Here is a 14,833-nt window from a genome sequence, read left to right on the forward strand (position 1 = left end):
GCACTTATTTTAGATATGATGGTTGCCAGTTTGTGATTGGAAATAAACTGCTCATATAACAACTTTGAAGAAAGAGGTTAAACATACAATCCTATTCTTGACATAGTAGCGGAAACAAAACACAACACCGAGACCTGAGCCGAGATATCAGCAATGCTGCCATGAAGGCTCGCATTCTATGTCGCTATCAAACTCGCCTTAAAGCCACACTGTCACGGTCACTTTGGAAAAACATGCGTTTGTGGCAGTCTGTGGCCCCTGAACAAAAATGTGTTTGACATACCTGCTCTAATGTCAAACAAAAAAGGTTGGTTAAGAGACCCAGAATGTATCTGAGGTCAGGTCTCTTACATTGCCTCACATCATGTTTAATGTGGACGAAAATATGCAAATGCATTGAAAATCTTATGATCGACAGTGGACGATATCAAATATTCAAAGGACATGAGTAAACCAGTGCACATGTAGCAATCCTGGAGGTCGTTATTGGATGTTGGTCATCTCCGGACCCTGAGGCAGACTTGCATTCTAAACAGGGAAAATTCCGTAAATAGAAACTGCACCATGCTAATCAGAAGCAACCGTGAACACGAGCTGAAAATATTGCATTCCTGAAAGATTAATCGGAGTTCATTTCCGTTAAATAATGATGCAAAGCTCTGTGGACTGAAGGTGGAAGTGACCATCTGGCTTGTTACCAGGGTACAACAACAAAAAAAAGAAAAGAAAAAAAAGAATGCTCTGATGGTATGGGGTTGAATTTGTGCTTATGGCATGTGCATCACAAACATCTGCAGTAAAGGTTGTGTAACAGCATATGTTCTCATTCAGGCAGGTTGTGTAAAGCACCAGGACAAAACGAGACCACAAACTCTCCATCCCAACAGTATTACCGAGACTCATGGTGTGACTTTGTCTCGTCTGTGTGTTTTCGTCCTTCCTGTTTTATTTTGAACTCATCACTGTCTCGTCTCACTAGTCCTTCCTGTGTGTCCTCCCTCCTTGTGTATGATCGTGTGACGCGTCTCACCTGTGTTTCCTTAGCTCTCATATTACGCATATATTCGCTCCTCCTTATGTATCGGTGCCAGATTGTCATCGTACCCCAAGTCCAGATGTTCTGTGTCCCATGTCCCCAGTGTTACCTTTATGTGTCTCCTTTTGTGTTTTGGACCCTCAGCTTGTTTTTGAATTTTTATGCTCGGGTCACCACCTGGATACTTGCACCTGTAAGATTTTGAAATACTCACTTTTTAACCGATTCCCTGTGTGAGTCTTCTCTTGGGTCCCGACCTGGATTGTGACAAGTATGGCTTCACTAAAGTAAAGTAAAGCTCCTGCATTAGTGCTCTCTTCACATCCCAAACATTCAGGGAAAAAAAAGCTAAGTAATGTTATAAATGGAAATATCCAAACTTTTGTGAAAGCTGTTACTGTTGGAGAAATTAAAATGAGCTGATATTTTTTTAATGAGATTATAAAACTGTCTTCCTGTCATTAAGTTCCGTATGCTTCATTCTGGATGAAGTATAAATTTTATGAGACTTGTTCACACTTTCTAAATGTTTTATGAATTAGGGTTGTAAAGTGTGTGTGTAGTTTCACCTTGTGCTGGTGTTTTAAGATTAGGATTTTCTCAAAGCAGTTTTGGAGTTTTGAGTTCATTATAAAAATATATTAATGAGACTATTGTGTGGATAACCTTTTGTGAAAACACATAAACAAAACCTAATTATTTCACACTATATTTTTATTAACAAGTGCTGGTGTCTGCAGGTAAGTGTTCTGTGTTTGTCAGGGAAGCTTTTCTATTAATGAAATGTCATACTACCCTTGTGCTCCGGGTGACAGCATGAGTCTCCAAAATTTCAGTGGCTTGTTGTTTCCAAAAACTTACTTTAGTAATAAGTATAAGTAACAGTATTAGAATAACTTGCTCTCTGGTTCTCAAAGTAAAATGACACCACCTAGTGATAGCCTGACACATTACAAGACATTGGTTAGCTTGTTGACAAATGTAGACTTTGCTGCAACATTTCTATGACTAGTTTCAGGATTGTTTTACATTTGTTCGACAACATATATTTCACCATGCCAATTAGTGACCATTTTATAACAATACATTTCTTCCTCCACCTACATACGTTTTCAGCTATGTTTTCGATGGCATCTGAGAAAAAGGTGAATATTATTCATCTACTATTATCATCAACTATTCATGTCTTGACCAATTCTGATTAATAAATGTTTCAGTAAATACTAAGAAACTCTTTCCTCATGGCAGCTAAATTGTATTTTCATTGGAGAACCTCTACACACTGCCCTCCCAAAGCCTTCAGAGAGCCTATGTACAAATTTCCAGATCCATAACTGACTTGGGCACACACATAAAACAACTGCATGACCATGTGTACAGTCAGCCTCTGAGGCCAGAAGTAAATGACCACACTGCTGAGCGTTCGAGGGAATTCTCACCAGGCCATAACTCATTAATGCAGGAGGAAGCCACACAGCAACAGTGCCTGCTGCAGTCACAACTCACCGCCGGTTACATTAGAACTTCCAGGATCCAACTGCAAGGACGACACAAGGGTAGAAATGAAACGGGATTTTTCTCAGGAGGATCTGTGAGTGAAGTGGAAATTAAACAGCAGCATATCAGAAACACAACAAGGCCTCTTCTGTTAAAAATAAGACTCAACCGCCTTTGAAAATAGCTGCAGGCAGACAATGTCTGAGCCCAGCTAAGAGACGATAGCATCTTTCCACTCATTGGCACACTGGTGGTGAGCTCTTTCTCTCGAAGGCCGTTCTGCATTAAAACGAGAGGAAACATGATTCGATGATGTTTTGTAACCATGAGAAAATGAATCTGCCTGGAGAGGAAGGCTGTTATCCATCCAATCCCAGCCTAGAATCAGAGCATATCCGTTTCACTGGGGATAAAGTTGGTACTTTGGATACTTCAGTGAGTCGGTTTATAAAACCAAAAGCTTTTGGTACTTAAAGTTACTCTACCAGAAAAAAAAAAAATTAAAATGTACTTCCCATAAAACGTATCACTTCTGCACAGAGAATAAACTGACACATGAAAACAAGACCATTTCCACTCATTTTCAACCCGCAGTTGCCTAAATCCAAGTTGATAAACAAACCCAAATTAGTAGCCACCAAACTGTGTTTTTGTTTTGCTAACTGATGTCGTCTTCAGAAACGCACTGCATGGGCTTCTGGGATATTAAGAAAGGCATTGCGGCAGCTCCAGTAAAAATAGCACCTTCTGACCGATTTAGCCTGGAAAAAAGCCAGATTTACTTAAGAGTAGAATATTCAAGCCATGAGAATGATCTTAAATTTTGTGAAAAGTCTTTTGCTCGTGGTGTTGGCAAGACCACCGAACCTGCAACTGAATCAAGACCAAGACCAAGACTTTAAGGGGCCAAGGCAGAGTCAAGGCCAGGCCAAGATTCTACGATGACAAGCTCCCAAAGTGCTTAAGACCGGTCTGAGTACTACAACACCAGTATAGTATATCACCAAACACAATAAGTAAAAACACCCTGTCTGAAGGATCTCCGCTCGCTGATATAACATACAGTAATTTTACATATGGACACTTGTTATAGTCAGTTAGCATGTGAGGGGAAAACGGTCTTATTTATTCAGACAAAAATTCAAAACCAAACTGGAGAAATACTGCAGCAGCATGTGAGACTTTTAAAGGATTGACAAACTCCTACTCCTGTTGACCATTAGCCTTACCTTTTAGCTTTACTGACAGTGACATTTGGCAGGTTTTTGCTCTCCGATCCATACACTCCAGGAAAAACTCTTCCCCTCAGTATTGCAGCACTTGCTCTCATACAGTGAAGACCTTAAGCTGCTGCAAAACCATTTTACATCATCCCACCGTCATCTGTTGCAGCTGACTTACAAGCACAGTTTATCGACCTTCTGTTGTATTAATCATCACTTGTATGGACAATTCCCACAAGCTGGTGCTCAGTGCCCACGGGAACTGCTGCTGTAATATGTCTGGGATGTGGTTTGGCATCATCTGCTGAGATGAGTAAGTCCTTTGCTGAAATGGGTGGTGTGTGGACGGTATAATATTGTTTCAAAATCTGTAAATATTGTTCATGATTGATTAATTACCACATTCCCTGTAAAGGTCACACCAGTTCCAGTTTATCTCATATTTCCTTGTCTTCCTTTATTTCTCTCCATCAGACTTTAGACTGATCCACACACTGCTGATCGCTTAGGGATTTACTGTGGGGTGCTGGGCTGTATCTGACCTCCTTCTTAATCGTTTTATCAAAGCAGGTGTAAAGCATAACTCCTCCCGCGTGGTGATTAAAGTGACTTCATCAGCAGATGGGACAAAAAGCATCACATAAATGTTAAAGTCTGAGTAAAACTGTCATCTCTCACACACTGAGATCAAAACTCACAAAGTCGCACTAATGCCAAATGCCATTTGTCTAAGCAGAAACTTTCTGTTATTTACAGATTCGCACATTTGTTTTTCCTTGACAAGAGCAGATCCATTCCTTAAAAATGGCATTTTGGCTCACGTTCTAATTAGAGTGGATGAAATCTCTTTGTTTCGATCCCCCCATTTACAGAACAACATTTTCAAGTGTTTGTGGAAAACTTTCGTTAGGATTTGGGTGTCCATTTACATGATAAACTTTTTGAAATCGACTCCCAAGGTGGAACTTTTCAAAAACACTCCATCTCCGTGGAAACAGGGGGAAAACACTTCTCTTCTGAAATTCCACTACTGCGCATGTGCACCATTCCTGTAGTATATCGTTCTTATTTCAAGTTTTGTTACTGGTCTTAAGATTTTGATCAGGAGTGTATCTGCAGTGTTTTGTCCATTTGCTTGTTTTCTGTCCTCTTCTACCCATTCTTCATTATAACTCAACCACAAATGATTGATCCTGATGTCCACTATCCACTTTATCTGATTTTATTTTCAACTTCTTGTTTTTATATATACTGTATAGTATTTCATTTAAATCCAAAGTGCTACTTTGTCATTTTCAATATATCAAAATGACATAGATGAAAAGAATTGAACTCCACCTCCTCAGTTATGCAAGTGGTGTTGCTTCTTTTGTTATTCTGGATGCAGGATAAGTACCAGCCCTCCTCTACACGCAGTGACCAGGTCCAGTGCTGGCCACTGTGCAGGAGAAAAAACCTGAGCTGTATGGAGATGAGTGCTGACAGCAAGACACTCGTGAAGCACAGGGCACCTATTTTCACTCCTTTTCCTCGGGCGATGCAGTCATTCCTCCTAAAAATACACACTATTTGAATGTAGTGCTGCCTTGTGTGCTTAAAGATCATGGCCACCCAGGACTCATGTTTGATTTTGAGATTTAAATCTCTCATTAATATCATGCAATCTCGAATAGAACCACATTGCAAAATCCTTGTAGCTTCCACAAAAGATTTTGACCAGTTTTATTACTCGCCTGAGCTGCCTCATTTTTATTGCTGAAAACTCAATCTCTGAAAGCTTGTCTTCTTTTGTTTACATGGCATTAAGGACGTGTCACTGACTTTTCAAATTAAACATAGGTATACTGTGTGTCATCCTGTCGAGTACAAGTTCAAACAGTCACTGGGTACATTTTGTACTATTTTCATTAAAGTACAAGGTATAAATGACATGCACATGACGCTATTTGGTATACATTTACCTGAAAAAATATATATGCATGTTAACACACAGTTGAAGGCAGGTCAAAACATTGAAACAGAGTAAATAGACATCACTTGTGTAGAATTTATTTTCCTGTTACTGAGATCTCAAAGCGTGTTACACACACCCATTCACATATGGTCACAGAGCAATGGCAATGACTACTATCCAAGTAATTCAAATTCTATTCGGGAAAATTTGGAGTTCGGCTCAAGGAATTTGATATAAAGACGGTTGGATGAGAGATTGAAGCTGGCAATTAAAATACAACCTCCTCCACCAACTGAGCCACAGCCGCCCTGTGTAATCAGACTGAAGCAAACATTGTCTATTCAGCACAACACAAGGGGTATTTACAGTGTTTTTTTTATTAGCAAAGAGAAACAAAGAAAAGAAACAAGAAAAAAAGCCAAGAAAAATCCAATGAAATGAATCGAGATTTCGTATGAGGTTCAAGAACAATAACCACTAAAACCTACAATAAAGTCCATTAAGATGGAATAAAACAAGATTGCAAAAATTTCAATGTATATACAATTTCAATGGATAGACTGGATGAAACTGGGATGAAAAATAATAAAGGCGACAGCAAATACAAGAAATGTAATGTTTGAGTGGAGCTTCTTTTAAATCCTATGACAGAAGATGGGAGCAATCAGTATTGTGAAAAGAACAGTTGAACATAGGAAAGTAATACTATATTGGCAATGACTGAGCACACAATATCACACAATTATCCTTCAAATGCCTGAACGAACATGATCACTACTGAGAAGTGAGTCACTGTGTACAATCAGCACCGATCGCATAGTGTGCCTCTGAAAGGTTGTCATGAATGTAAGGCCAATCATAATCTAACCAGGCATGTATGGTGTTGTCGTTGTTAGTATTTATATCCTCAAAAAAGAATTTTCTTGGTTAAGCCCTGCTGGCTGTGTCGGTTAACTGGTGGCACCATGATGGCAGACTAGATGTGCGCTCCATAAATGTATGTTCCTGCAGTTACATCATACGTGACCATTATTTAGATTAGATTAGATTAGATTAGAAGCTTTATTGTCATTGTACATGGTACAACGAAATTGCGGCGTAGCTACAATAGACACTCAGTATACAGTGAAACACAGGCAGCCATTCTCACATTCAGCATCGCATTCATCTCAGCATATATACAGAATAACCTAAACATTCACACGCACATTCAGCTCTCATACAGACCCGCTCACACACACCCAGATGAGTGAGAAGTGAGGACATTAGTGCAGTAAGGTAAAAAAAAGTAAAACAAACACAACACACAAAACACGGAGCTACGAGCCGCTACGTCTGCAATTTATTAACCTCATTATTATAGCTCAACCCTCGTGGAACTAAACAGACTTGGAACAAGTCAAGAACAACAACAAAAACATCCTTCAAAGCTTCAGTGACCAGGATTTATTTTATTATGACAAAAGATCACTGTCAACACTCCGACTCAACACGCCTTCATTCTCTGCTCTGGAGCAATTTAGACATTCACAGTAAAAGGGTGATTTATCCCGGTAAGAAGTTAATTTGCTTCATAGTACGGAAATCCCAGAGTTAATCCTGAAGTTACTTTGAAAAGAGAAAATCCTGACTCGTAATATAGGCCTGAGGCTGATTTGTAGCACGATATTTGTTTACATCTACATGCTGTGTTTTACACTGAAGTCACGTTTGTCTACACATGATTTGGAATATTGGGCGTAAAGAACCTGATACCCTGCTGAAGGATCGGTTTGTGACCACTGTTGCTCACCACACACTATCAGATCAGAAGAGGAAGATATTGTGTGATTTGTCTTTTGTGATCATCAAGTGTGTCGTCTCTTGATCGGTGGAGCTTTGAAAAACCCTGTAGTTTGTGCCAGGCTTAAAGCGACTTGATTACCTGTCTCATGTGTTGAGAGCTATACTTTCCAACGTGCAATGAGTCAGGTGTCAGAAACCTGCAGCCCTGACCACAAGCAGAGAAAGAGAGTGAATGGATTTATTTAATTTCATTTATTTCACTTTAATTAATTAGTGCATGAATGACAGAAAAACTGAAAGTCCATAAATCTCTTTCACTAACTAAAAAAAGAAGGACAAAAAACCACAATAAAATATCCTGAAGTACTATTTGCAATTGCCAAATTACTCAATTATTTCAATATGCCTCTCCAGTATGCCATGTCTGACCTTTTATGACCACAGATTCTTTGAATTGCTGAAAGAGTGTTCTGATAATTAGTAGATGACAACATTTTCTGAGGGAACATTGACAATCGATTCTTTTTAATATGGTCATTTGGATCATGGTTGGACTTTTGAAAAGGTGGTAAAGAGTGATGAAGAGTGGGAATGAAGTGGTCTTTAGGTTTAAAAAAAAGAAAAAAAGAAAAAGTGCATCATGAGCACAACCAAAAAGTTAAACCATCTTCAGTTTTGCTCACATTCCAACTGGAACTCACCAGGAACATGTTGACTCAGAGTGACGCAGAGAAACTAATCCATGCATTTGCTACTTCCAGAGTAGACTCTTGTCATTTCTTATTATCTGGATGCTTAAGAAGTATTTAACTTATTCAAAATGCTGCAGCAAGAATACTGGCAGGAACCAATATTAGCTTCTCTTCCTTGGCTTCCTGTTAAAAGAACATTTTGACTTCTATTCTAATTTCAATTTATAATGCTTTTAGCTACCAGGCTCCTTTATATCTTAAAGAGATAGATTTGTTTTTCTTTCCACCATCACTTATGCTTGCTCACGTGGAATTGTGATTTTTCTTTTTTTTCTTTACAGTTTTCTTTACAGCTGTTATGCTTTACTGGGAAAAACATACCATTCCCTATCCTCATGGGGTTTCCCATGTGGCAAAATAGTGGTAGCTTTCAGGTCTGTTAACTTTGTCAATTGCATTATAGTCCAGCTGATGCTATCGGGTCATAAAGGTCATTTGGGCTTCTTTCATATTGTGCCTAATGGCTGGATTCCAGTGTATTATAGAAAAATTATTTTCTGTTTAACAGCCCCTTGCTATATACAGGAAATCCTTAACATTCAGTGAATTCCTGGTTTTCTATTCAGACCAGTCACTTGCACCAAACTCCATTCTCTCAGGAGCTCAGTCATTGTTTCATATGTATTCAGTAATATCATTACTACCTGGACAATGCCCTGCTCTCTTAAACCCTTGAAAAAAGAGCAGATATGAACTCAAGCAATCCCATGGATACCATAAAACTCCAATGCTCGAAACTCCCTTCAAAGTAAATCCCATAAAACATGGGGGGGATGACTTTCAACACTGAAAATATAAGCATTTTAGTGCTGTAGTACAGTGATCTCCAACTTTGATCCTGGAGAGCTCCTCTCCTGCCTGTTTTAGGATTATCTTCAGGTGCAACATCTGAGTGCAATGAGAGGCTCATTACCGGGCTTTGTTAAGAGCTTGGTGATGATGGGCATCAGTGGTCATCAGTTTTAGGGTAGTTGTTGATATTGTTGATGTGTTTGAGTTTGTCTTTCATAGTTACCATAGGTTTTGTTTTTGGCTGTTTATGATGGTTTAACGGTTTACAATGTCTGTATGAGGTTGGGTTGGCTTCCAGTATTTCACAAAGTTATTGAGGTGGCTCAACATTTGTAAGATCATTAAAGTTAATTAAATAAAAATGGTGGACGTCACTGCGCTGATGCGTAGGGTGGTTTTCTCAAATACATTTGTCAAAAAGGCAATGTATGACTTTTGTCGCCGTATCAGAGTATGTTGTGATATCAAATTCACAAATTGGAGGTTTTGTTTTTTTTTCAATATAACAATACCTCCATAAAAATGGAATACAACTACTGAAGGTCTCAATAGTGAGTCCCGCCATTAAAAATAACATTTAATGATGAATTAGTTGGTTAGTTTAATATGTGTGTTTTTGAAGTGAAATACTTTTCTTTTAGAAATCCCTGAGTGTGTGTAGAGATGACATGAACCCATTACCTGTCCCTCATTCCCATCAATGTCATCTAGTTCAATAAAGGATTCAAGTAAGGTTTCAGCAGCTTTGTTTAGTGGCTTAAAATGGGCGAGATGGTGTTGACCTTGGAGGTCATCTGATTGAAGAGTCTTAGTGATTCCACAGAGAGCTCCAGCTATTGAGGTTGCAATACCCGGAATTTGTCGAAACCCTCAAACCGGTCAAAAAGTAATAAAGACTTTTTGTTATGCGAGCTGGCACAGCTCTTGCTGAATAAACGTTTGCTTTTTTTTTGTATCAACTGAATCTAATTCAGTTTTCAAAAAATATTGACTTCCTTTTGTTGTTTCCTCCATTGATTTATTGATAAATACAAAAAAAAGGTTCTTTTATTATTTACTTTGTGGAGTAAATAATATGCAATGTTTTGGCCATATACTTTTTCATGCATATTTTAATATTTCTTGCCTAATTTCAAACTTCTCAGCCCCCCTGAAGAAACTCAGCCCTGATGTGAATTGAGGTAGCACTTAAAGCACTTTGTTATCGAGAAATGCTCCAGACAGTCATTGCTCTGGAGAGCTGCAAGAATGTCACAGCAGGACACACACACACACACACACACACACACACACACACACACACACACACACACACACGCACACACACACACACACACACACACACACACACACACACACACACACACACACACACACACCCCCTTCCAAAGTAAACTAATGGTACAGCATTGCACTGACATTACAGTAGCATGCTGCAGCTCCTAATTGCACCGACAACAGCCTCATCGTTTAGCATGACAACAGCTGGGTGGGTGAGGGTCCGTCCCACTTTGTCTTCTGGCAATTTGCAGTACACGACTGCATCCACGATGACAAGTGTGCCCTATAAATACCTGGATGGGGTGCTCTTTGCGGTCAGAGCGTTAAGTCTGAAATGCTGCTCACGCATTAACTTCAATTATTACCACCTTGCCTAGCAAAATAAATGGACCATAAATTGTGGGCAAAACAAAGCAAATAGATATTTCAGTTGGTATTGAGGTCATATGTTGCAGTCATTATTTCCGGTTAGTGTACAACAACAGCGTGTGATCTGACGTCGCCCGCGGATGCACATTAATGATAGTAAGCTTACTTATATTTAATGCACTCCATGACAATACACATATATAAGTCAGTTTGGAAAATAACACCATTTAGTGCATGTTGACTTTAAATTCTAAAACAGAAGAAAACAGCAGCATCCAACTGGGATTTTGCTGGCCTGGTGGCATTTTTTATCCATGGGTGTCAAAGTCATTTTAGCTGATGAGCCTCATTTATTGATCTTGAATGGACCAGACCAGTGAAAGAATAGCAAATAACAACAATAACTCCAAATGAAAATAGGTTTAATTTCAATATTATGCTATATTCAATTATATTTCTTTGTGACAAGTGCCCCCAAAATGTGTTTTTCATTTGCAGTTCTTAATTTGTGATTGATTTTTCACATCAAAAGATTTCAGAAAAATCACTTGACTTGATTTCACACTGGCTTTTAGAGCTGCCTCCTCTGCTGTGGTAGACCAACGACAACAGGCATTATCCAGGTGGCAGAAGGTCATCAACTTCTTTTGATACTTTAAATGGGATTGATTCTCTTCATGGGCTCACTGATTGTTAAATGTGTGTCTTCTCGCACACGTTAAGTACATTTCCACTGAGGAATGACTGCCAACATGTTTACACACTGCTTCTGCTGATAAAGGTTACTGTGATTTAATTTTACATAAGTTCCGGATCAACAGCGTGAGCACACTGTGCGCCTCTAAAGTGGGGCAGTATTCATGCAACTGCAACAACAGTAGCCTTGTCATTACTTACTTATAAGTTGCCTCAGACAAGAGGACACTCTCAGTAAAAGCAAATGCAAATGTATTTATAGAGCACAATTCTAACACAAGGTGATTCACAGTGCTTTACAAAGAAATACATGAAATACATTAAAGCAAGCAATTAATAATCTTATTCTCAAGCAATTGGGAGTATAAAATACTTCAAAACCTTGTATCTGTTCTATCGAGTCGACTTTACCCTGTATTTTTGGTATTTGGTGATTAAATCACCCATAAACATTACATCCTCTCATCAGAGAACCTCACACATTTCACTGTTCTGGGCACGTTCACAAACAACGGACTCACTCTACGCATCCAACTTAGAAATGTGTAATTTCTACTTGAGTGGAGGAAACGTTTCACTGAATCACTTCAAAAATGAATCCTCGATTAAATGAGGAGAAACAGTTGCAATTGTGTTTATTTCCTCCGTTCAGACATCTCGGATGTCACACATGCATAAGCAGGCCTGTTTTCCTGTGAAAAAGCTGTGTTTCCTACTGCCTTACGAGTCTGCTGTGTGCATATGCACTGAGATGCCAGCAGACATGGCTCTGAAACGGAATGGGAAATAGTTGTTTCATTGATTCATTATGCACAACATGCTCATGAATAAATAAAAGGCAAGTGTTCTACCCCTTTGAACCATTTACTGTGTTTTGCACTCAGGTTATCAGAGAAGGGGTTTTGTACATGTGGCTAAATGCTCTTGTGCCATGAGATTTAGACCATGAGCTCCAGATGTGTTCAACTGAAATGCATTGAGGGACCGGGGTTGCCAGATCTGACAGTTTCAAACCCAAACACGAGATAAAACTCTCTCAACTCAGTGAAAAGCAACTCAAATCACAACCTCTGTCGGACATTATGTTTAAATTATGACGATATTACATGCGTGATGAAAAAACACACGGCTTCAGCACATAGTATTACATTAATGAAAATAGACTTATCTATCCACAACATACATGATGTCTCTTGAATACAGTAATGTTGAATATAATCACAGTACAGTGAGTCAAAGCTAGATCAGCAAGCAGATACAGGCAAAATAAAAAAAGGGCCTTAGCCCCAGTTTAGCTTGTTGAATGCCTACAACTAATGCTATAGTGTAGTATTATAATATAATAGCACAATATTGTATTTATATATATATATATATATATATATATATATATATATATATATATATATATATATATATATATATATATATATATATATAGCCATACAAGGACTGTTATTTTGTTTTGTATGTAATGTTTTCTGAACCCGTCCAATGGTGGGAAGAGTGGCCAACCTTTCTATCACTTCCTCAATTCCGATTTTTTTCCAACCAAATAATGTTCAAAACAAGTTTGAATGAAGAGAATTGAACCCAATCTGGCAACACTGTGCAGCACTCTTCTCAGATTTTGCTCACATTGACTGTCAAACAACTAACTAAGTAGATTTTGGTGTCCAGGTGTGAAAGTTAGAGTCACTAAGGTGTGACATTTATGATTTTATGGTGACTTCTTGGACCCATATTAATGTTAGTTGCAACTTTGTAGGGGAACACAACAGCAAGAGGCCATTTTAGATTCAGTTACATATCTAACTATGTCAAACTGCTTTTTCTATACGGTGTGTAGTTATTTTAATGCATTATAGATGTGTATTGATGTTGCTGGCTGCAGTGGGTCTGTATGTTGACAGAACGTAAGCCTAATATAATTATTCCCCCGTATGAGTGGCTTTAAGTCAATAAAATATATGGCATGTATGAATTGATGGAGTCAGCTGCTTTCAGATAATCTATTATCACTTCCAGCTCAAAACATTACTCAACATTTTAAGCTTTTTTCCTTGATATCTTGAATTCATCTCAACTTCAGTTCACCACTTTTACTTTACTGCTCCAAAGTAAAAGTAATAAACTGTAAAAAAAAACACACACACACAAAAAAAAACTGTAATAATGCCAAACCCTTAAGCTCGTTCCTTGGTACCGATGGCCATCTGGCATCAGTCAATGCGTTGCGACTTTTCATAAAAAGAGACTTTTTGCTCCGAGGCCTGAATTGCAGGTTTTAATATCCGTAAGATGATAATTATCGGGGTGCTGGCGTGTCTTAGTGTGCTGCTGCGTATCAGGTGGATTATCCGGTATAGATTTATCTGTTCCACTTCAAGATGCTATAGATAGTGTTTTTCCCAGCAGTGGGTGGAGATGTTTTGTTCTGGAGGAGGCTACTTGGATTCAGTGACGGTGCTTGTCGTCCAAGGACTCTACTGTATATCCTAGGTTTATAAGGCTCAAAGCCACCAAATGCCAGACCCTGAACATAGCCACCATTCATCTGAATACATCCATTTAATACGCTCATTGAGACACTTCATTCCATTTTCTAATTTCCTGCCAGCTGCTGATATGTTAATTGTGGACTTGCTTTAAGAATACAACGTCGAAGGAGGCGTTGATTTATGTCATGGTGGCTCGCGAAGCCACCAGCAGTTGAGCTCTGGAAGAGGGTGCAGATGTTGCAAACGGATGCTGGCAGGCCTCGCAGGCTGCATTCCCGCATGAGCAGAGAGGAAACATATCCTTAGCATCTAAAACACACTATGCTTAACCTCTCTAGAGATTAAAAAGATGAAAAGGAAAAAAAGAAGAAGAAAGGAACGACCAGCAGTCGGCGATGATGGCATCCGAGATGATCTCAACGAGAACCCTACCGTCCCCTCAGCGAAGAGCAGATGGCTGAAGCAGATGATCTGTTGAGCGCCACTCCTGGTGTGGGTTTGTGAGAGCAGCAGTGTGACTGTTTTGAAATAACTAGTGCTTACATAAAAGACTCACCATTCTTTGGCAGACGGATTTCAGCAGTTCTGCTTCGAAATCACACCCACCGAGCAGCCGCTAACTGCTCCAGCAGCGGCAACAAAGCCACCCTGGGAGTTGCACTCCCCAGACGGAGATTATGTGATGTTTGGAGCAACAAGGAGTCGTTCCTCGAGCGATTCTGAATAAAAGTTAAGACTGCAATGTCAAGTCAAATTAACATGCCTTATATAAAGAAGAGTCCTTTGTGAGTCAGCGGCTGTGAGGCTTGGCCAAGTTATTAGTGGCACACTTGTTTGAGGTGAAGACTGGCAGGAGAAACCTGAGAATCAAAAGAGTTATTTTGCTGTTACCTTCAACACATTCGCTAGTGAGAAGAAGAAAAAAAATCACTCGATGCATGAAATGA

The 14,833-nt window shown here is 39.1% G+C and overlaps 1 protein-coding gene across 1 annotated transcript in view; it reads left to right on the forward strand.

The window, feature by feature from the left end:
- The window catches only part of LOC308140255 (putative flavin-containing monoamine oxidase A), a gene marked incomplete at both ends in the record, with an annotated part of 87,522 nt that extends 73,158 nt beyond the window's left edge, over positions 1-14,364 (forward strand). The window contains one exon of the mRNA XM_080509940.1: positions 14,225-14,364. Coding sequence (XP_080366066.1) covers positions 14,225-14,364 — 140 coding nt within the window. The remainder of the gene's footprint in view (positions 1-14,224) is intronic.
- Between the last annotated feature and the right edge of the window lie 469 nt (positions 14,365-14,833).

The sequence above is a fragment of the Blennius ocellaris genome (genome assembly GCF_963422515.1).
Source record: "Blennius ocellaris genome assembly, chromosome: 15".
Lineage (NCBI taxonomy): Eukaryota > Metazoa > Chordata > Actinopteri > Blenniiformes > Blenniidae > Blennius > Blennius ocellaris.